This window comes from Tribolium castaneum, chromosome 7 (assembly GCF_031307605.1).
Source record: "Tribolium castaneum strain GA2 chromosome 7, icTriCast1.1, whole genome shotgun sequence".
Classification (NCBI taxonomy): domain Eukaryota; kingdom Metazoa; phylum Arthropoda; class Insecta; order Coleoptera; family Tenebrionidae; genus Tribolium; species Tribolium castaneum.
This window is the reverse complement of record NC_087400.1, coordinates 4733214-4755997: the sequence shown is the minus strand read 5'-3', so window position 1 is coordinate 4755997 and position 22784 is coordinate 4733214. Positions and strand designations below refer to the sequence as shown.

Genomic DNA, 22784 nt, shown 5'->3' with positions numbered 1-22784 from the left:
TTATGTTTATGTTTTGTTTTGCAAGTAGAGTAGTGTTAGCTAGACTTCGCCTCCTTACATTTTTTTTTGAATAAAGGCTTTTAGTATTATTATTTATTTATTGTTATTGTTATTATTTGTATTTGCTGCATTTTTAAAAATTTTGTTTGTAAAAACCACTTGAGCGAAGGAAAAGTCTTAAAGAATCACCTCGTATTGTTTGTTATTGAACTTTATTAAAAGTAATTTACAAATTTTTTTAATGAAAAAAGTCGTTTTTACATTTTTCTGTATTACAAAGAGTCGGTAAAGCCCCTGAACCCTCTCGTTCGTGTGACTCCGTCTCCGTTCGCGTCGTGCCGCTCACCTCAAGCAGGCTTCATCCCCAGTCGTTCGAAAGCGCTTCTCGTTTCAGTTTCAGTCGAGCAATCGTCGTGCACGTGTCTATCATCCTCTAGGTCGTCAATACACGCTCACGTCGTGTTCACCCCATCGTCGTTATCTCTCTTCTCATCCACCCTCGGATAATGTGCGGCTAATTGGGGGATGGTGCGGCGCTCGTCCACCATTCGCGGTAAAAACCAAACGATGCAATAACGAGCCATTGTCCACGTCGCAAGGGGTGGTCATGGAAGCGGATCCCCCTAGGAAGAGCCAGGGGTGCGCGCCCCGAGTGGGCCTGGGGCTGGTGGTGTGTGTTCTGTGTGTGGTGAGTGTGTACAACGGGTGGCGGCAGGTCCTCCTCCAAGACAGAGTGGCGCTGCTGGAGGAGCGGCTGCGGCTGGTGGAGAGACGCGCCGTCGAGGGTGCGGATGTGCTGGTGGAGAGGTTTAAGCGGGAGGCGGCGGACCAGCTGAAGCGGAGGGTGCAGCGGGATGTGGAGGCACGTGGAGTTGACAGGAGCGAGAGGGAGGCTCCCGAGTGCATCTGTCCAGCAGGTAGAGATTTTCAGTTTTGTGGAGGCTATAAATTTGAAACACTCTTTTATGATGTTGGGGACAAATGGACAAATATTTGCTTTGCGCTTATTTACCTACCTGGACTGGTTTGGGGCCGCTGGGGTGGCGCGGCTTGACCAGGACTGTATTCAGAAAATTATTAAACAGCGATTTTAATTATTAATACTTGTTTTGTATTTATCTTCAATCAGCGGCCTTGATGGATTACAGGTTTGATCTCTCAGTTCATTTTGATGATGAATAATTTATGTAGACTTGTGTTGTTATCAAAGGAATTACATAAAAGGATTATTCCGAAGCTATGGATTTGTTTATATTTTGATGAATTCTTCGAACACGGTAATTGAAGTTTCGAACACTTTAAATATTTGATGTGTTATTGGAAATGAAAATCCGAAGTTGATTGATTTTTTAGCAGTTTGGAAATGTCATGGACTTGGAACATTAAGCAAATTAATACATAGTTCCTGAATTTTTACATTGTGTTGTAATTTTCATTAACAGATGGGATTTGATTTTATAGCTAATTCTTTCTGTAATTCGGTGCTACATGTCTCAATTTTTCATGTGGAGCTTTAGTATTCTCTTATTTGTGTTCATATACCATAATATTCAAAATGAAATCGATAAGAGGAGGTCCTGGACGATCAAGTTGTCAAACACGTAAGTCTTGTAAAATTAATGCGTTTTTTTAATCTATCACTGCAAAATATTTTTTTAATGTATTGAACATAAAATTAAATGAGTTTGATAAAAAAAATAAAAATAAACAAAATCAAACAACAAAAATAGAAAGTAAAAAAAATAGTACATTACACACTCCTTCGTCGTGCTCCAAAACCATTCGTGCCACAATAGAACGTCTTATAAAAATCGTATAATAATACACTATTAAAAGGTTTTGTAAATTTTTAGAGATATTAATTAAACTTTTAACGTGATATCTAAAGTAAAGAGTTGTATAATACAATAAAAGTTTTGCTTGAAGACTTCTGAGAAAAATCTTTGAATATCTTTATATCAAAATTGAAGCTTTTTCTGGAATCAAACTCGGATGAGTCTTGTGAATATAATTTTAATATTTAATCAATTAATTGTCTGACTATTCTGACTTGTGTAAGACGTACAACACCAATAGTTAAAGCATTTAACGCATCAATAAAGATTAAAATCAAATCAAACTATTATCAAACTATTTATTTATTTATAAATATATTTATATATTTATCTGTCCAATTTTTTATTAAGGCCCGCCTTTTGGTACGATTGAAATTTATTTAAAATTTATCTCTCCAATAAATATGTTCTCAGAAACTGAAATATTTCTAGTTTTATTTTAAACGCACATGAATTTTATCATTTTTTATCATTTGTATAGCAAAATTAAAATTAAATTATTTGGTTAAAACACCCTGCAATATTTATTACCAATTTAGAGCGTTATCGAGAGTTATTTTGGTTATTAATATGCGTATTATTTAAAATCTCTACGTAACTGGAACTGAAATTTTCCCCTCTATAAAAGTCTAACTTTTCAGCTTCTAAGTAATGTCTGCTTAAAAACGTTTGTTTTTTGTGTGAAGCCATTTAAGTTCTTAACTCTGCGCATTAGTCTTTCTTAAAAAAAAGGTTTACTTTTACAAATCTATCACTAAAATCTGTTATTTTTAACTTGCTTTGTTTTCTGTCTGTCTGTTTCATATATTCGGAGCCCAATTGGAGAGGGTTTCTGTTGTCCGAATGAATTGAAATTTTGCGTACTTACGTAATCTGCTTGATAATGCAATTCTATACAGTGTGGTCCACGAGTAATAATGTTTAATTAATTGAAACCAAAAATTTTACTATCCACGTAATCTATGAAATGTAATGTTGGTTGCTTTAAAAAAAATTTCAGGCTCATTATTACGCGTGGATCACTCTGTATAGTTTGATTTATGTAAAAAGTTTGTGATAAAATACCTGCAAAAGACTGGTGGCCTAGTGGTATAAGCGCCACTTACGACGGGGGAGGTCGGGGTTCGAACCCGGATCAGGGTAACAATTTTTCTATGAAAAAAAATGTAGAAAAGGTAAGAAAACAACGCTTAAGCAAAAATAAGAGATTGAGAGAACACATAAACGTAAAGCGGAGCATAAAACTGACAGAAATAAGAAAATAATGCGGCATGAGGTAAAAGTACGTAAAGTACGTAAAAGTACGTCACCCTGTATAGTTAATTACTCTCTGAAGAAGTTAAAAAGAGATTTTCGAAATTATTTATTTTTTTATTTAAATTTATTTTTTTTATTTTGAGTTTTATTCTGAAATTGTTGGAGACATTGCGCTCCTTTATTGTAAAATGTACGGAACCAAATCGGAAAATACTTATTTGTTATTAATCTTTATTTCACACTTTACTCAGACTTATTGTCCACTTTGAAAGTTTCAGTTTGACCCAATCAATCTCCACCCAACTTTCATTTTTCACACCGCGTGAAAAGCAAACTTTTCCCCTGAAAGTAAAACTGAATATTTCAGTCGTCCATTCTCTGCAAATCGTTACCTAATGGGTCACTAGGTTCAAGTTTATGATTTTTTCACGCGTTAGCGAACTAACTCTCACCATTACCCAACTGCGTTGAATTAAGAAAAATTCGACCTTCTGTATTTATCTCGGGCTTGCTATTATGCCGAGTGGCAACTGGCAGGACAAGTGTTAGTTCATCTAAAACCAGATCACCAGTATATTTTATGGAGTGCTTCAAACACTTGAAAAAAATGTTTACATCATTCCAGCTTGTGTTAATTACAATTTAATTATTTTATTAACTGCTTTCAAGTCGAGGAGTGTCAGGATTCAGACGTGATATGATCTATAGGATTTCAAAACGTTCCATCAAGATTTCAAGTGATTAATGTGGCAAGGAATTTACTCGCAACAATTGCGATAAACTTTGTTCGAATAAACAATAAGTGTAGAATTTTTCCTGTATCAAGTGTGTGACGTGTCAGGAGTTCAGCATTTTTCCAAACGCCGATAAGAATTCAATTTAGAGATTGTTGACTTGGTATTCCATGGTAATTTCTTCCACGATGACCAACGAATATCAATAAGCATTCCAGGCCCATAAATAACCAGACGGCTATTTTACGCTTAACCTGTTAGATATTATTATATGAATATGCAATTATCTCCCGACACTTTTATTTTCCATGCCGACGCTAATTACTGAGAGGCTTTTACGTTGCGATCATTATTCTGTCAAAATCAATAAGCGTTTCTTTACCAAATCGTGTCCAAATCACCAATTGGTTTAGTTGGGCGGAGGAGCGTGACAATGGGAGATTCTTCGCCTGTTTGCTGAGGTAAACAGCGACATTAGGCTCCGAATGATTAATGAAGATACGAGGACCTGGAGGAATTCATCGACGCTGATTTATCTACTTTTGATTATTTGATAACTGGCTGGCTCCAAAAATGAGAAACACACCAAAATTTACTCGTGTAATTGTTTTGATGCCAGTTCAAAGCGTGTTTTGTTTATATTTGTTCTGATTTAAAAGTATCACTTTGATATACTGATATTGAATTAAATGTAAATTAGGCTTTATTTGCGCTGCTAATTGTCACAACAGTAAATGCCCTGTTTAACTCTTCAACATTGAAATTGGTTGTGTTTACGTTAAATTAAACATAAAAATAAATATATTACACAGACATAAATATTTAATGGACCATTGAACTGCAGTAAAAATAGAACGAACAATAATCATTGTATCGTTTATTTGTTTTTTTAAATATTACTAATCAGTTGGATTAAAGGATCGGATAAAAATATGGAACAAGACAAAATACATTTATTATGGCATTCTTGAGTACACTTTTTTTAAATGTATGGTAAGTGAGCGGCACTTCAATGTAATAGAGAAACTAAACCATCGAACAATCATCGAAGTACAAGCAAACTATTGCAATTTATTTTATTTTTTTAAAATGAGTTTAAGTTTTCTGATTACTGTTGAATGTTAAGAAAGTTTGCCTTTAAAACGCATATTTTTCGCTTTTTCAAGCTTTGTAACTACATTTTTGAACAAAATTTTTGTTTTTTTTTTGAGATTTTGGAAAGAAATTGAAAAATTACCAAATTTAATAGAAGTATTGTTTCATCAAATCATATGTGGTTTAGTTAGACACTTTTTTTTATCGATTTATAGAATTATTGACAAACCAGACTAAACAGCAAAGTTGTTACTACACAATACTACTGACTGCGCCAATTATGTTTGAAAAACAGGGTTTGTTGCACTTTATTTTTATATAAACTTGTCATCTCACACCAATTGTATATACCATTTACAACAAATTTTATACTTTTGAAGACTGGATTTGTATAAAGACTAAAACTTTTTTTTTAAAACTTACAGTTTTTTTAAATCGCTAATTATATTAACGTTTTTAATGTTTAGCTCGTTTTGGGCGCAATTGTGACAAAAAGAGATCAAAACGCCTGGCAATTTGGTTGAAAATGGGTGTATTTTATCTTTTTTTTACTTTCAACTTTATTTAGAAACTAAAATTTTAGAGTTTTTTAATATCTTTTTAAAATCGATAAAAAACATTGAATGAAGGCATGGCTTTGTTAAATTATACCTAGTTTAATTAAACAGATACTATTTAAAAGATTAAACAGCAAAGGTGTTGCTACATAGTTCTACTGACTGCGCCAATTAACTTTAAAAAATATTAGGTACCTACTTATCTGTTGGATTTTATTTTTATAAACTCATTATTTTACGCAAATTAATCTCTATATAGAGAACATTTAGAACTAATTGTGTACTTTTGATCCCTTACGAGTTTTTTTTACAGGGTGTAAAAAATGTTTTTGTTGTTTTTTCCGACTTTGCTTGTTTTTTTGAGAAGTTTCTTGAAAAATAATTTGAAAAAGTCGGATATTTTGTTGAAAATGATTGTATTTTCAGTTTTTTGGGCCTTTGGAACAAGTTCTTACACTGAAATTTTGGGTTTTTTGCGATATTTTGCTAGAATAGAGCAAAATTGCTTGATAAACGTGATGTTTTTATTGTGTTTTATATTTATTGGACAATACTAAAGTTTTCCACTCCAGGGATTATTTTTAAATAAGAATTAAATTTTTAAATTTTGGCGGGCAATTTGACTAATAAACTGGGAGGTTATCTAGCTTTTTTCTGGTTAACTCTAGCAGTTTACATATTTTCTTCTGGGTAAATTTGAAGGGGCTATTTGTATTTTTCATCTCTAAATTATTCAGGAATGGTGTAAATTTTGTGTATTTTATCTTTTATGCACGTGTTTCAACAAGACATCAACTTATTTTGCGAAATTTTGTCAACTAAGGTAGAACTTAAAAACTTTTTTGAGCTAAAAAAGACAACCAAAATGGTGTAATTTTTTAAATGAAAATTTTTATATTACAAGACAATTTTTAATATTTGATAATTTTGGATTTTTTGGTTTATTGTACCTAAAATCTCTAGCTATAACAACACCCTAATTCTTTTAATTCTCTTCATACAATTGAACTCTACATTATCTATTTCCTAAAGGCTTAAATTGCCATAAACTGCTCCTAATTTTTTCTCATTATGAAATGCATGACGCTTTCGGGACACTTTTCCTAATTAGCTCAATCCCCATCCCCATCTATCCTAATTAAGATAAGTTAAACTCGCAACAACTGAAAAATAAAAAGACACGACTGGAACAACGGTATGCTCTTATCTTCCAATCAAACTACAAGAAAGAATTGTGTTGGCCCAATTATGGGGACCAATTCCTTTCCCGAACTGAGTTTCAACATGTTGCTCGTTCAGACATTGACAAAATCGATCAATTATCTCAAACACACACGACAATAATACCGATAGCCATCTCAGATATAAATACTCATAAAACGGCTGTCAAGATTTCTAGTCGACTCACTGCCAACTCATTAACTCACTTCTACAAAGTATAGGTCCCGGAACAGTGCCTTGCGGCCACCCAAACATTTAAATCTGTGACATTAATATTCCAAAAGAGCACAAATCCTACCAACACACGTAATTATGATATTCGTGGCGAGCTGCTACGTGGTTCAAATTTTAATAAAAAAAAAAGGAAAAAATTATTAGCCTGACCTAATTTTTCTCAAGTCTTCCTGATGATATACAGGGTGAGTCATGCTCGATTGCTCCTGCAGTGTCAAAGATATCGAAATAAATCAAATGGCACTGCAAATGGGACGTCAAAGTGTACGTCCTTATACAGGGTGTTCCATTTTATAGTGCAGCTTTTAACATAATTTTTTTAAATGGCACCCCTTGTATATTTGTACTATTAAAATTTGCACTTTTTAGGCTTTATAAATAAGTTTAGTTTTTGCAATTTACTTTAACCGTTCAGAAGTTATTTAATTTTTTCTACCATTTATTGCGTCTGCAGGCTCATTATTAAAAAATCGCAGTGGCCGTGGTTTTTGGGATATCAAGTTGGGACTTTGTCCGTAGGTAAACAAATGTCTGAGGCATTTTTTGGTGATAAGACCATACATTTGCATTGTAGCATCATCTTGCTGTGACACATTCATTTTGGTAAATTTTGAAGGACTATAACTTGATTTTTTTAAATAGCACCTCTTGTATTTTATTACTAATTATTATCCAGCGTTTCATTTTACATCTTTTTTACCTCTTTAGTTTTTTCGAAAAGTGATAGTTAAGGAGATAATTCGGTTTTTCTGAAAAATGCACACAAAATCTCTTGGTTACTAATGTAGTGTGCTATGAAAAACAATACATTTTGACAAACTAATGTCAAAATGGCATTTATACTACGTCACGTTTTGATTTTATTGTAAAAATGAATTTTTTGCGTAAAATGCATACCTAGAAAACTTATCTAGACATAAATTTTAATAAAATTTTGATAAGAAATTATTAGATAAAAATGACAGAAATTTACATTAAAGAAATAAAGGAATAAAAAAACTGAGTTATAACAAATCAACAGCGATAACATATTACTTGCAGTTACAAACCTCTTTACAATGACGGCATTCTTAGCAATAAAATTTCTTGCATCTTTTCTTTAGTAGTGTCGTCGTTTTTTTTTTCATTTTTATTTAATGATTTTTTTCAAAATTAAAGTTTATATCTCGATGAGATGTGTAAGCAATTAAATGAAAAATTTGTTTTCACAACAAAATCAAAACGTCACGTACAAAAAACGCCAGTCTGTTGTTGGTATGTCAAAATATATTGTTTTACATGGCACACTACGTTGGTATCCAAAAAATTTTATGTGCATTTTTCAGAAAAACCGAGTTATCTCTGAAACTATCAACTTTTGGAAAAAAATTAAAGAGGTGAAAAAGATGTAGAATAAGATGCTGAATAATAGTCAGTAAGAAAATACAGAGGGTGCTATTTGAAAAAATCAAGTTATGGTCCTTTAAAGTTTACCAAAATGAATGTGTCACAACATGGTACTGCTACAATGTAAATGGACAGTCTTGTCGCCGAAAAATACCCCTGACAGTCGTTTACACACAGAAAAAATCTCAACGCAATATCTTGAAAACCAAGCGCACTGCGATTTTTTAATTATCTGCCAGCAGACGCACAAAATTGTAGAAAAAATTGAATAACTTCTGAATGGTTAAAGCAAATTGCAAAAACTAAACTGATTTATAAAGCCTAAAAAATGCATATTTAAATTTGTACAAATATATAGGGCGTGCCATTTAAAAAAACTATGTTAAAAGCTGCACTGTAAAAATGACACACCCTGTATAACACTCGATTATTGACTTGATGGTGAATGATAGATTGTTGGAACTTTTTCACAATTGTGTCATTGGTTTTTCAAATAAAAGAATTAGTTCAGCATTTGCTTTGTTATTTAAAGGATTAGTTGGAGTCAAAACCCAAATCCGTTCCTGTCAATACCAATAATTATAGTTCGTGTTTCGGCGATATTAAGAGTTGCTAAATAATTGACTGGAGGACTGTTCGATTCGATTCCAACGAACTAACAAGTGTGGAACAATGTCGTGTGATGTTGAATTTTATAGATTGCACAATCCCTGAAAATTCCCAATAAAACTAGAATTTATTCGAACCGATGTTCCTGCTGTTCCCCGTTTACGAGTAAAAAATCCGAACGGCATATTAAAGTTGTCAGCCGTCAGGTTGTGCCAGCATTAAAACTGTATTTATTGAAATAGTGTCTACCGATATCGGCGTAAATGTTAATTTATCTTCTTTGCATCCGTTTTGTTCAAATCGATCTCGTATCAGGACTTGTCAGATGATGAACGTTCGTTGTTTACAAACGCATAATGTGGTGATCGTTTTGTAAAACATTCAATTTAAATCGGAAAACTAGTGCCGTTTTTGCCTGTGTAATAATGCAGCTTCCGATTATGTGGCGGGACAGTTTATGACTGGATGTAATAGTATTATAATCCCGGCTTGGTCTTCGATGGTGCATATGCAGCTATCATTGCCAACATCTGGACGCATCCGATCCAGAGTTTGCACACTTGGTAACTAATCGCGTTTTCATGGGCTGGAAGGATTAGGGGAATGATCTCGGCGATTGTGTTAATAAGCCGATTTGTGGGGCGGGAGGGCGTTTCTCTGATGGATTTTTCTGGAAGCTGGGCGGGCTTCCAATAACCGAAGCTTTCCTGCACTTTTTTGGTTTATTTAGCAAACATTCTGCATTTGTTGCAAAATTGTTTGTTCGTCCTTGAAAGGTTATTTGTAATACAATTTTAAATCGAAAAATGGAATTGCATCTTTTAAATAATTAAAATTTGAGGCAACGTAACACTTAAAAAAAATATTTATTTTTTTTTATTAAAATTATAAACAAATATTTATAATATTTTAAAAACCGTGTCCGGGAAAGATGCACTGTGATGATACGAACAGAATGCGTCCAAGAAACAAATAAAATTTTTGGTAGTTTTGAACGAAACGCGAAAATTCATTTTACTTTGACAAAATTTGCCGCCGAAAATCTCCAACATTCAAGTGCTGGATAAGTGGAAGAGAGGGCAAAATAAACCTCGATCAACTAAAAACAGGAAGATGTGAAACACGATGTTTCTGTATCCTTGTATTATTCATACGTAGATTTATCCTATTAATTGTTTGAACAGAATTTACTAAAACACTAAGCATCAGTGATTTTTTTCTTTTTGTAGTAGTGTTTTTTTGTTAGTAATTTTTATGTGTTCCTTGCCCAAAAACGGATAAATGATCAAAAGTTTGTAATACGCCAAAATCTGTTTTTCACTTTGGAAAGCAATTGGTTAAATTTTAATTTATTTTCGGGAAAAAATTATTTTGCCATGATGTCATAAAATTTCTGATGATGGAGTTTGAGAAAGCCCAGTAAATAATGTCAAATAACCTTGAAATACATTTTTTCTAGAATTAAATTCTTTGAAATACCTTAGATTTTTTCGGAATATTTTGAAACTCTAAGGACAGCCCAAGTATACCTGCTTCCCATTCTAAGAAAAAACTGAAAGGGATCGGACAAGTTGGCAAAGCAAATAAAAACTACTCGTAATAAACACCAAAATTTAGCGTTTGCTTTTAAATATTTAATTTTCTTCTCAATGTAGGTGTTAATACTCGTATGTAAATTTATTTCAAAAATTTGTGTACAAAATATTATTTAAGCATCATTTGTTTTAGAATGATAGTTCGGTTGATTAATGTTTTCATATTTTTAATTTTATTAACACTAGTATTAATATGTATTTTTAATTCAATGATAATATTTTTATTGTATGGAATTGTAAAAAAAAATCCGAAAAAATTCACATGCATTAAGAAAATAATAAAATATTTTTTGCAAACGCAGATTTCTACGTGAGATTATTTAAGTTTTTGAGACACAGAAAAAAGTAGCTTTTAAATACTAGTACTAGTTGCGTAAAAAAATATAAAAGAGTGACAAAACCAATCATTACTCAACGACTTCTAGATATCGGGGTTAAATCAGCCTTTTGAATCCCTAATTTTCATCAAATATACCAAATTTTATGTTGGACTTTTTTTGTAAAGCTTGAAGACATAGGTAGAGCGCTTTTCCCAAAACATAAAATACAGGCAAATGGTTCTCTGCCTAAATAGCAAACCCACAATTTTTTTGTAAGTTACTTAAAGTTGAGTTCTTTCTATATAACTGAAAATATTTTACTGGTGGCTAATACGTACACAGCTGCTTCCAAGGAATGCCTTCCTACTGCCTGACCATGACGGAACAAAAAAATTTACAAAATTCGTTTTCTGATACTTTTCCTGTTATCGAATTTTAAAAACAAAAATATATTTGTGATCAGCAAAAAATGGAGATTCGTCGCCCTAACTTCGTTTTTGGAAATTTTTTTTATTATAAAAATTTTTTTTTATTTTTTTTAAATAATTCAAAAAATTAAAAAGTGTTACGTTGCCTCAAATTTATTGAAAGTTCTATGTATAAAACTTTTTCTAGTTTCCGAAAAAAGTGAATGGTTAAAAAAATAATAGAAAAATAAATTCCTCTTTAACTTAAAGCATAACTAATGTAGTTGAGCAAAATCGAGTTGGGTGAGATATGATTGGGGGCAATTAAGCCGTCTGAGGTCATCGTAGCCGATTAAAAATAATAAATTTTTCAGGTAATTTTATATCACCGAAAGCAGGTAATAAAACGGTGAAAAATCCGGCCCTCGGCTGAAATTACATCTTTTCATCTGTTGGGTGATTTATTTTGCATCAAAATGCATAAGTAATTATAAAATTACGCCGGCTGAGCTATTAATAACGAAACGCATGAATAAAAATTCAGATGGCTCAATTAAAGAGGGAATATTTATGAGAGGGGCGGAATTTGATTCGCGAAAATGCGACTTTTTTAATGAGATAAGAAAAATCTTAGACTTGTTGTTGACCGTTTTAGAAAAGAATTTTAATGGCTTAATTTAAGATTCGCTAATTAGGAATGAGCTTTGATGTTCTCGTTATTGAATTTTTTTAATTGAGCGGAAAACATAAATTGTTCGCATGACTAGACAAAGTTAGGTTTTAGCTCGAACGAACTTAGACTTTACGACAATAAATAATAATTCTCTTAGCGTGGAGATTAATTAATTACCGAAGCACCTCGCATAAATCTAATTTATCGAACGGCAGGTGGGGTGTTTATTAATTTACTATTGACGTGATCGTTTCTCACTCGAAATTTTAATTAACTCGACAAACATTTTCATTGTGTTAAAGATAGGGTGAAAAGTGCAAGCCTGTCGGTAATCCTTAGAGGAAACTGAAGCAGATTCAGAATTTGAAAAGTACTTTTATTAGAAATTTCTACAAAACAAAAAGGGAAAGATCGAAAATTTCGGAGTCAAAGTATTCAGAGAGTTGTGAAAATGTAATAAAAGGCTTAGGTGAACTTGTTTCCAGTTTCCAGTTTTTAAATAGTTGTTATTCTACTTTTGTATAATTTATTGTAACCACTGACCACTATCTTTATTATTTTTTATTTCCTTTACATGTTCTTTTAAATTTTCGCTAATCGACTACAAATAAATTACAAGTCGAATATTAAAACCAATCAAAAGCGTATATTTTCTACCTCTCTATATTTCCTGTTTCAGCTCTTTAGGTTTTCTATTATTTTTAATATCTATCTTTTATTTCCTATTCTATGCTTTATTTTCTATCCAAAATTGGACATTAGCAAGTATTTTTCTATTTTTTCTTTAATTTAATTAATCATTTGTCTTCTTTGATTTTTGTCTTTATCTTCTGACTTCTTTCTTTCCTGTTCTTAGTTTTCTTTTCTCTTTCTTCTTTTCTCTTCTTTGTCCCTTCTTTATTTTTTGTTCAGTTATTCTGTCTTTCATTTTTAATTTTTTCCTAAATTTTAATTATACAAGCTATAACAAAAGTAACGCACAAAATTGTTTGTTATTATTCATTAAAAAAATAAGTTGAATAAAATAAAAAAAATGAGAATTAAATATATTGGGCTTTATTTTTTTGTTCTTGAATTATTTTATAAACTGTTATACTCTTTTATTTCATTTTTTTTGTTTTTTTTTTAATTTCCTATATTTACCTATAGATGAAAATGTGTACTATCTAAAAAAATTATCGAAATTATCAGTTGTTGTTAAAAAAATAACATCAACGTCATTACTTTAAAACGAATGACGTCAGAAATGTCATTATGGTGTCAAAGTGCAGCATTTAAAAAGTACAATCAACCTATTCAGAAATTTTTGAAAAGAGACTTATAGACTTTTGATTCAGTCTGTAACACGTATAAAAATAAACAGCAGACTAATAATAATAGTTATTTATTTCAAACAAATAAAAACGAGGTATAATATAATAAAATATAACAACAAAAAAAATAATTTTGAGATTAAAAAAAAAATTAAAATGGTAGTGGTTTCTTAGATTAATATAAGCAAAACAGTGTCCATAAATCTCGTAACGTTTAAGTGGATATTACAAAATTTTGCATCTGAAGTATTTTTTTACTTTCCTTGGGGGTCAAAATTTGGAAGAAGTTTTTTGAAAATTTTTTTGGCTGATGCGAATTAATTAACTATTTTTTGCTATTTTTGAATGACGCATTTTATTAGAGAAAAAACAGTTTTTTCCTAACTGTGCACGAATATTAATTTCCAAGTCAAAATTTTTTTCTACGATTTTTTATTTTTTGACTTTTGTCCTCTGTAGAGTATTTTCCACCTCTCTATGTTTTCTGTTTCAGCTTTTTAGTTTCTCTATTATTTTTATTTTTTATCTTCTATTTACATTCTATACTTTATTTTCTATATTGGCAAGTATTTTTCTATTATTAATTTAATTTAATTTATCATTTGTTTTCTTTGATTATTGTCCATATCTTCTGACTTTTTTCATTCCTGTTCTTAGTTCTCTTTCTTCTTTCTTCCTTCCTCTTTTTTGTCGCTTCTTTTTTTGTTCAGTTTTTCTGTCTTTCATTTTCGAATTTTTCTTAAATTTTGTACTTATTTGTTAATGTTTGCGATAATAATAATTTTAATTATACAGGCTGAAACAAAAGTAACGCACAAAATTTATATCTTTGTTATTGTTCATTAAAAAATAAGTTGAATAAAATAAAAAAATGGGAATTAAATATATTAGGCTTTATTTTTTTGTTCTTGAATTATTTTACTTGGGGGACAACATTTTTGATTTGGAAGAAGTCTTTTGAAAATTTTTTTGGCAGATGCGAATTAATTAGCTATTTTTTTGCTATTTTGAACGACGCATTGTATTAGAGAAAAAATAGTTTTTTCTTAACCGTGCACGAATATTAATTTCGAAGACAAAAATTTTTTCTCAAATTTTTTATTTTTTGGCTTTTGTCTTTTCTAGTGTACTTTTCACCTCTGTTTCAGCTCTTTAGTTTCTCTATTATTTTTATTTTCTATCTTCTATTTTATATTTTATGCCTTATTTTCTATATTAGCAAGTATTTTTCTATTATTTATTTAATTTAATTTATCATTTGTATTGTTTTTTGATTTTTGTTCGTATCTTGTGTTTTTTTTCTGTCTTGTTTTTAGTTCGCTTTTCTCTTTCTTTATTTCTCTTCTTTGTAGCTTCTTTTTTTTGTTCAGTTTTTTGTCTTTTATTTTCGATTTTTTCATACTTCTGTACTTTGCATCTTTGCTGTCTTCGTTATTTACTATTTTTTTATCGCTTTTGTCTTCAAAAAACAGTAGTTTTACTGACCTGGACCAAAAAATTTAAATTGAATTTTTAGGAAAATAAGAACAAGATCATTTCTTTATTAGTTTTATTTGTTTTAGGAATTTAAAGACGCAATTTTGATTTTTTATTTGACCACTCATTCCTTTTGGCTTTGCAGCTTTCTTCTGTCCCACCCGTTTCTCTTTAAACCCATAAATAGAATTTCGCGTTCGGAAGCCATTAAATTCATTATTCAAATAAATCCACAAACACGAGTTGTGTGCTGCGTATCCGCTGGATTATATTTAATTAAATGATAAAATACAGTTAAAAAATCCTCGGATTTATCCGATAAAACGGCGTTCTATTAATGACCCTCTCTCTAATTCTGGCTAAAACGCTCCAGCGATCGCAGTCCAATCGAAGAAGTTTAAAGAATTTAAATACAATTACGTAGAATGCATGGATTTTCGGCAAAGTTGCGATAATTTATGCGGAATTTGGACGGTTTACAAGTCGAAAACAAGATTTTATCTGGCGGTTGTAGCTTGTAATTGATTCGGACGTGTTCAGAGGCGTCTTTTTTTCTTATTGATTTTTAATTAGGTACGAAATTTTATTTTTAGACGGCGTTTGACGGAACAAACCTTTTATGAATAGAGACGAGCGATTTCCATATTTATTAAATAAAGTAATCGCATCAAGTATGACAAATTTGAAAATCTGCATTATTCATGAGACACGACCCCACCTGATGGTGATGTTTTACGATGCATTTCCCGGCTGGAAATTTCTGTTTCGGGAAAAAAATGCCAGTAATTTATGTTTTTTTTTTGGGTCGCTTTATCGGGAGACAATAAGGAAGGTGTGTCCATTAACGAACTTGTTCACTTCGGATAAGCCTTTACTGCAGATCCCTGTTTAGAAAGGATGCTGTAACGAGATGCAAATATCCAGTCTGATCCTAGCATTACACGTCATTCCGGATAAAAGCTCGCTGCAAAAATAATCCGGAAATATTTCAGGATGGTGGTTAGACAAGATTCGAGATAAGTGATACAGGGACAATGACTTGTTGAGAAAGTGCTTCAGTTTGATTCTTAGCAAGTATAATTGACCTACATAATATATGGAGGAGGATTTGTCAAGAAGGTGACTCTTGTGAGATCATTAAACTGGAAACGACCAAAAATATGCAAAAAAGTACAAGACAAGTTTGTGGATTTACGACTTCGCTTAACTCGCTTGTTGGTATGCGTTTCTAATTATGTCCAGTTATCAATTTTAGCGGATAATTATCTCGTCGGCTACTGAAACCATTTCGCTAATTTCTGATTTTGTTTTGTAACTTTTAACTCGCAGAAACAAAACGTTTGCTAATGTTCATTCAATTGGTAGAATAATTAAATTTTATTAAAGACGATATAAGAGTTTTTATCACAAACATTCGTCTTCTACAATTTCCACAACTTCAACAAATTGCTGCTGGAAGGAAACTCTTTACTTTTGTGTTTGTTTTGAGATATAGTTTAAAGTTAATATTTTTAATAATTTAATTATAATTAATAAGTTATAGTATTTTCTACCTTGATTAGGTTGTTCTCTTACTTTTACAATTTTGCGCCTTTACGTACTTTTACCTTTGCCGCATTATTTTCTTATTTTTGTCAGTTTTATTCTCCGCTTTAAGTTTATCCATCTATGTGTTCTCTCAACCTCTTATTTTTGTTTACGTGTTGTTTCCTTACCTTTTCTACACTTTTTTTCATAGAAAAATTGTTACTCTGATCCGGGTTCGAACCCGCGACCTCCCCGGTCGTAAGTGGCGCTTATACCACTGGGCCACCAGGGCCCCAGGTACTGACCATCATTTGCAGATATTTTAACACAAACTTTTTAAATAAATCAACATTACAAACTATATAATTGCAATAATTCACCTAAAATGCAAATATATTCATTTCAAAAGTTGGCGAATTAGCTCGAGGAAACATTTTTTCCACTTTTTTTCAATTTAATTCTCTTATTTTTCACCAAATTTTATCAAAAGATACCGGGCGTATAAGTTGATTCTACAATTTTAAAATTGTTTTTACTTTTTTGTGACTTTCAGCACGTTTTTGACCGAAAATAGACATAATTTCTCCAAAAATCACCAAATTTGTGTATTTCCTAGTCAAAAATAGTGAACGTTTGCAATTCCTACTGGATTCGCAGTGGCCATGATTTTATTAACAATGTTTTTCGGCACTTTACTAAACAAACTCAGTTAACTAAAAATTTTTAGGGATAAATAAAATATTTTCGTTTATTTTTTTTATAATTTAAGAAGTAAGTCATCTACGGATTCAACTAAAGTTTGAAGTTATGTTTCACCTTTACGTTTATCTCTTTTTTTCTCAAAACAAAAGGTATTTCTCTTTATTAGGATGTGCTCTTACGTTTACAATTTGGCGCCTTTACGTACTTTTACCTTTTGTCGCATTATTTTCTTATTTCTGTCAGTTTTATGCTCCGCTTTACGTTTATACGTCTATGTGTTCTCTCAATCTCTTATTTTTGCTTACGTGTTGTTTCCTTACCTTTTCTACACTTTTTTTCATAGAAAAATTGTTACTCTGATCCGGGTTCGAACCCGCGACCTCCCCCGTCGTAAGTGGCGCTTATACCACTGAGCCACTAGGGCCCCAGGTACTGACCCTGTTTTGCTGATATTTTAACACAAACTTTTTAAATAAATCAACAACCCAAACTATATAATTGCAATAATTCACCTAAAATGCAAATATATTCAGTTCAAAAGTCAACGAATTTGCTCGAGAAAACATTTTTTTCCACTTTTTTTCAATTTAATTCTCTAATTTTTCACCAGATTTCATCAAAAGATACCGGACGTATAAGTTGATTCTACAATTTTAAAATTGTTTTTACCTTTTTTGTGACTATCAGCACGTTTTTGACCGAAAATGGCCATAATTTCTCCAAAAATCGCCAAATTTGTGTATTTTCTAGTCAAAAATAGTGGACGTGCGCAAATCCTACTGGATTCGCAGTGGCCATGATTTTTAATAACAATGTTTTTCGGGACTTTACTAAACAAACTCAGTTAACTACAAATTTTTAGACATAAATTAAATATTTTCATTTATTTTTTTTATAATTTAAGAAGTAAGTCATCTAAAGATTCAACGCTAAAGTTTGAAGTTATTTTTCATCTTTACGTTCATCTCTTTTTCTTTCAAAACAAAAGGTATTTTCCCTCTATTAGTATGTGCTGTTACGTTTACAATTTGGCACCTTTACGTACTTTTACCTTATGCCGAATTATTTTCTTATTTCTGTCAGTTTTATGCTCCGCTTTACGTTTATACGTCTATGTGTTCTCTCAATCTCTTATTTTTGCTTACGTGTTGTTTTCTTACCTTTTTTACACTTTTTTTCATAGAAAAATTGTTACCCTGATCCGGGTTTGAACCCGCGACCTCCCCCATCGTAAGTGGCGCTTATACCACTGGGCCACGGGGCCCCAGGCACTGACCGTCTTTTGCAGATATTTTAACACAAAATATATTTGACACTTTTCCCTCAAGATATCACTTTCGGCGCCACAATTCTAATTCTATGACAAAGCCCCAACTCCTCGAATTTCCTTGGCACCTCACCTCCACTTCATCCATGTGAATAATTCATTTGGTGGCATCAGCACCGCGAAACTTCGCAGATTAATAGCCATTAGACAGTGTGCAATCCCTAAAAGTTTATCGTGCGCGAATATTAATCGTAGAGTCCCGAAAACTGCCAAAAATAGAGCACATCCGGCCGCAGCTCCTTGATGGATGCGTCTGCATGTTCAACAATCCTTGAAATTGGGTTTGTACAAGCGTTCTCGTATTGTGGCACGTGCACAATACCACATTCTCACGCAATTTATTTACTTCCAATTTCCGTTCGGCGCCAAATGGACCGCGGAAATGGAACTTGGGCAAGAAGTCCGCGATAATAACCGGATTTTTTCCGATACAATGCCGTATTATTTCATTTCTTGGCACAGGAGGTGGTGGGTTTGGCTGGCTATTGTGATGCTTTCGACTTGATAAAATTGTTTCACGCGTGGTGTGTATTCTTCGATAGAAAGCAACAGTAGCCGCTCTTGGCATTAGTTACGGACATTCCGAGGCTTCTTGCTTTTGTTGGATTATCCGGCCATTCTTTGATCATACATTACTAATTGTTCCGGGAATTTATTCCAGTCTTTTGTATTTTTCCGAGCGAAGTACAGCCTAATCCAAAGCTGATAAATGATGATTCCCTCTTATCCCTTTGTTTGACACTGGGAAAAATTGCGTTATCAGTGTAAATAATTCACCCCACATTCTATGCAAAATCAACTCTAATAATGCCATTCCACGAGTGTCATTAAATCATGCGTAATGGGGTCATAAAGCAGATAGTGCGATTACATTCGGGATTAAATTTTAGACCGTAAAATAAATTTTAAGAGGTTACCCGAGGGTTATACGACGACAGAACAAGCTTCTTCTCATCTACAAACAAAAAATTGCTAAAGATTCAAGTGGATAAGCCACTAAAGTGCTAGTAAGTCGGATCATTTGAATAATGATAGGCTAAATTAGACCATGCTAACCGTGGTATTATTATAATTGTGGTTTCTGGCCATGATTTAAGTCTCCATATAGGTGAGAACAGGCGAGACTGTTTTGGGACTTGATCTGTTTGTGATAAGAATTTTTATTTTACACTTCGTTAGTATTTTACATTATAACACAATTAATTATTTTTAAAATTAATTATGTTGTTACCATATCACTTTCAACAATAATTTTTCGTTCATTGAAATTTTTTAAATTTTTTTTAGAAAAAACTGCAAAATTGTCATAATTTTTTCACGTGCTATACAGGGTGGAGTCTGCTAAAAGTATTTTTTATGTACAGTATTTTAAAACTAATAAGTACTCATACTTTTTTCTTTCAATACATGTAAATTTTTTTTAACTTGCTTTGTTGTCTGTCTGTCTGTTTCATATTTTTTGAGCTAAATTTAAAAGGGTTCCCGTTGTCCCAATGAAATGAAATTTTGCATACTTACGTAATCTGCGTGACAATGCAATCCTAAGTGGTTAAATACTCTCTAAGAATAAGTAAAGACTAAAAAGCAATAAATAACAAAAATAATGAATTGTTTTTTTAGAAAAAAGCTTTTATTTAAAAGATGCACTAGGTAAAAAGTAAAGGTAAAAAATAATGTTTTTCTATCAGAGGAGAATATTTTTGCTTACAAATTAGGATTTCAAAATTTATAAAAGTTTCGGGAACGGTCTTATTTAGAATGTTGTTTTGTGCAAAAAAATGTCAGTTCCAAAATAAATTACACGTAATAATAGTAAATAACTTTCCAAATTCAAACTTTGTTTGTTAGTAATTAATTATTTCAAAACATTTATAAGTGACTGAAAGAATAATAATTAAAACACTATAAAACTGTAAAGTGAGAACATTAAAAAGAAAATATAGAAAAATCACGAAAAACTGAAAAATAGAGGAAATGAATAATATATGTTGGAAACTTGAGGAACAAAAAATCTTAAGAAGCAAAATAAAATAACTATGAAATTGAAAAATTTGATGTAGTGATTTTAAACCAATTTAATTTAATTGCGAATTAAATTAATGACGCTTCTATAAACCGGTCTTAAGTCGTAATAATTTTAATTCGCGATTAATTTGATCATTGTCAATGCAAAATAAATGGAAGCTTAATTCGAATTAGTTTAATCTTGAATTAACTTTTAAATTAACTTAAAGTCCAATAAATTATAAGTTAAAATTTAATCATACTTCAATGTGTTCTGGAAAATCTAAGCTATGCAACGGAGTAGCGCTAGTTTCTTTACATATTTTCCACAAAACACGATTTAATCATCGTTTTTTTCAGAACGTCATAAATAAAATAATAAAAAATCATGAGGAATAATTTATTGTTGAAAAATTCTGTAAAAATTCAGTAAGCACAGGATTTCCAAGATAGGAAAAAAGACGCTAAAAGGTAAAACAACAATGACACTAAAATTAAAAGACCGTTAATCGTTGTCGCCTATTTTTCATATTTATTTTTATTTTATTTATTATTCTGTGTTTTATAAATAATTAGTTGATCTGATTTTTAAGTTTCGTTATATTTTTTTTTACTTCACAAGTTCTTAATTGTTTTGTTAATGAGTTTTAAGAAGTTTTTAGTAGTTGTAATTTATATTGTAGGAAATTTACGAAGAGTAATAGTAGAAAATACCTGAGTAGTATACAATACAAAAATTTGTCTTTGAAAAAAGTCAAAAACAACGTAAAATTTTAGAAAACATTGTAAAAATTTCTATGTTTTTTGGAAAGGAAAACTTTTTAATTAAATCGAGGGCGTTTTTTTAATAGATATCTGAACAAATAAAGGAGATATTTGAAAATCTAGTGCATGTTTGGTGATATTAGAAAGAATTTTTTCAGATTTATTATAATTTAATTTTTAGAACTATCTTGCATTTGTAGGGAACTTGTACTTGTGCTAGATTTGCTATTTTGTTCAAATACACTGCAAAAAAAATTAAGGATATTTCTGAATTTAAAGAAAGTCAACTGATGAAATTTACGAAGTTAAAAGCAGATACATATTTTTTACTGACTTATTTTTATCAGATTTCAATGCTGTTGTAAAGTAGTGTATATGTATATATTAAAACACCAATATCTACAACATTTCTCGAGTAGTTCATGCAATTTATTAGTTTATTTGAGGTCTTACAACAGGGGGGTGATACTGTTTAAAATTTTAAAGGGTAATATGTGTAACAAAGAGGTTAAGTGCTACGTATTACAAAAATATGCTATGTCCTCCTGTCTATAAAAATTATTCTTTTTCAGGGTTTGCAATTTTTTTTTAATTTTTTATTTTTAAATGTTTTGTTTTGTTTTGTTTTTTTTTGAAGAAAAAACATGGGCGGCAAAATTATATAAAAATTATCCTTTTCAGGGTTTGCATTTTTTTTATTTTTAAAAGTTTTGTTTTGTTTTGTTTTTTTTTTAAGAAAAGACGGGCGGCATAATTATATAAAAATTATCTTTTTTCAGGGTTTGCAATTTTTTTTATTCTTAAATGTTTAGGTTTGTTTGTTTTTTTTTTGAAGAAAAGACATGGGCGGCAAAATTAAGGCGGACGCCACTTCCTCATGGATATTACTAATCTAGAATGCAAAATTCTTGCAAATGTTTAGAAAGAAGATGTTTAGATGTTTAGAAATGTTTAGAAGAGCTAATGTTAATCGGACTGTAGAAGATTTGTGTCAGGTACTGGATAAAATAAAAAATGTAGTATGTGTTGTTAATGCAGATATAGTAATTGACTTTACAATTTTTCCCCAAAAGCTCACTTTTTGTTTACTTGAAATTATGTGTCTTCCTGGCACCGAATCTCGTGTCTCTTAACATTCACCATTCTGTGCAATAATATTTCCTCTGAAAAATTATTCCCTATCGAGAATTATTTTATTGCCTCTTTTATCCAATGGAGTGCGCAGTTAGAGGCCGCTATAAATTTCCACACCCGCGCCGAAACCCGACCACGTAGTGCGCACTTTTCTCCGTATCCAGCTGTACATACTTTCGTCGAGTTTTGACATGAGAGATGAATATTAAATGACACCATATAGAATATTGTATTAAGGCAACATCCATCAAAGCGAACTCGAAGCAACTTTAATAGGATTGCGTGTCTGCTGTGGCGTCCACAGTTATCATGTACTAAAGCAAATGCCAGATAATAACTGATGATGTACAGACTGAAATATGAAGTGCTCGACTTTGCACACGCACTCACTGGGCGCGAGTTTGAACAAATTTTGTATTTTTTTTGGAGTATTTCCCGGACAAAGCTGCTCCCTAGTCAGTGTGTAAGTAGTTGGGTTTGAACATGAATAATTTCCATTAGTGGCTCTAATGGCAACTGCAGTCGAAGCGGAATCGCTCCGAACGAGCTAAAAGTGCGCGGACAAACTCCATCCGTAATAACGTCGCCCAATATTAGCTTCTTATTACCCAGA

At 31.5% G+C, this 22784-nt stretch overlaps 1 protein-coding gene across 5 annotated transcripts in view; it reads left to right on the top strand.

The window, feature by feature from the left end:
- Positions 1-361: 361 nt before the first annotated feature.
- Positions 362-22784, top strand: part of LOC659070 (uncharacterized protein) — a 172058-nt gene continuing 149635 nt past the window's right edge. For 3 of the 5 annotated variants that reach the window (XM_064357883.1, XM_064357882.1, XM_064357881.1), the window contains exon 1: positions 363-917. In XM_064357883.1, the coding sequence (XP_064213953.1) occupies positions 608-917 (310 nt within the window). In that variant the 5' untranslated portion in view covers positions 363-607. Of the gene's footprint in view, positions 918-22784 lie in introns of all 5 variants that reach the window. The other 2 variants (XM_015984004.2, XM_015983994.2) reach the window with 1 other exon arrangement.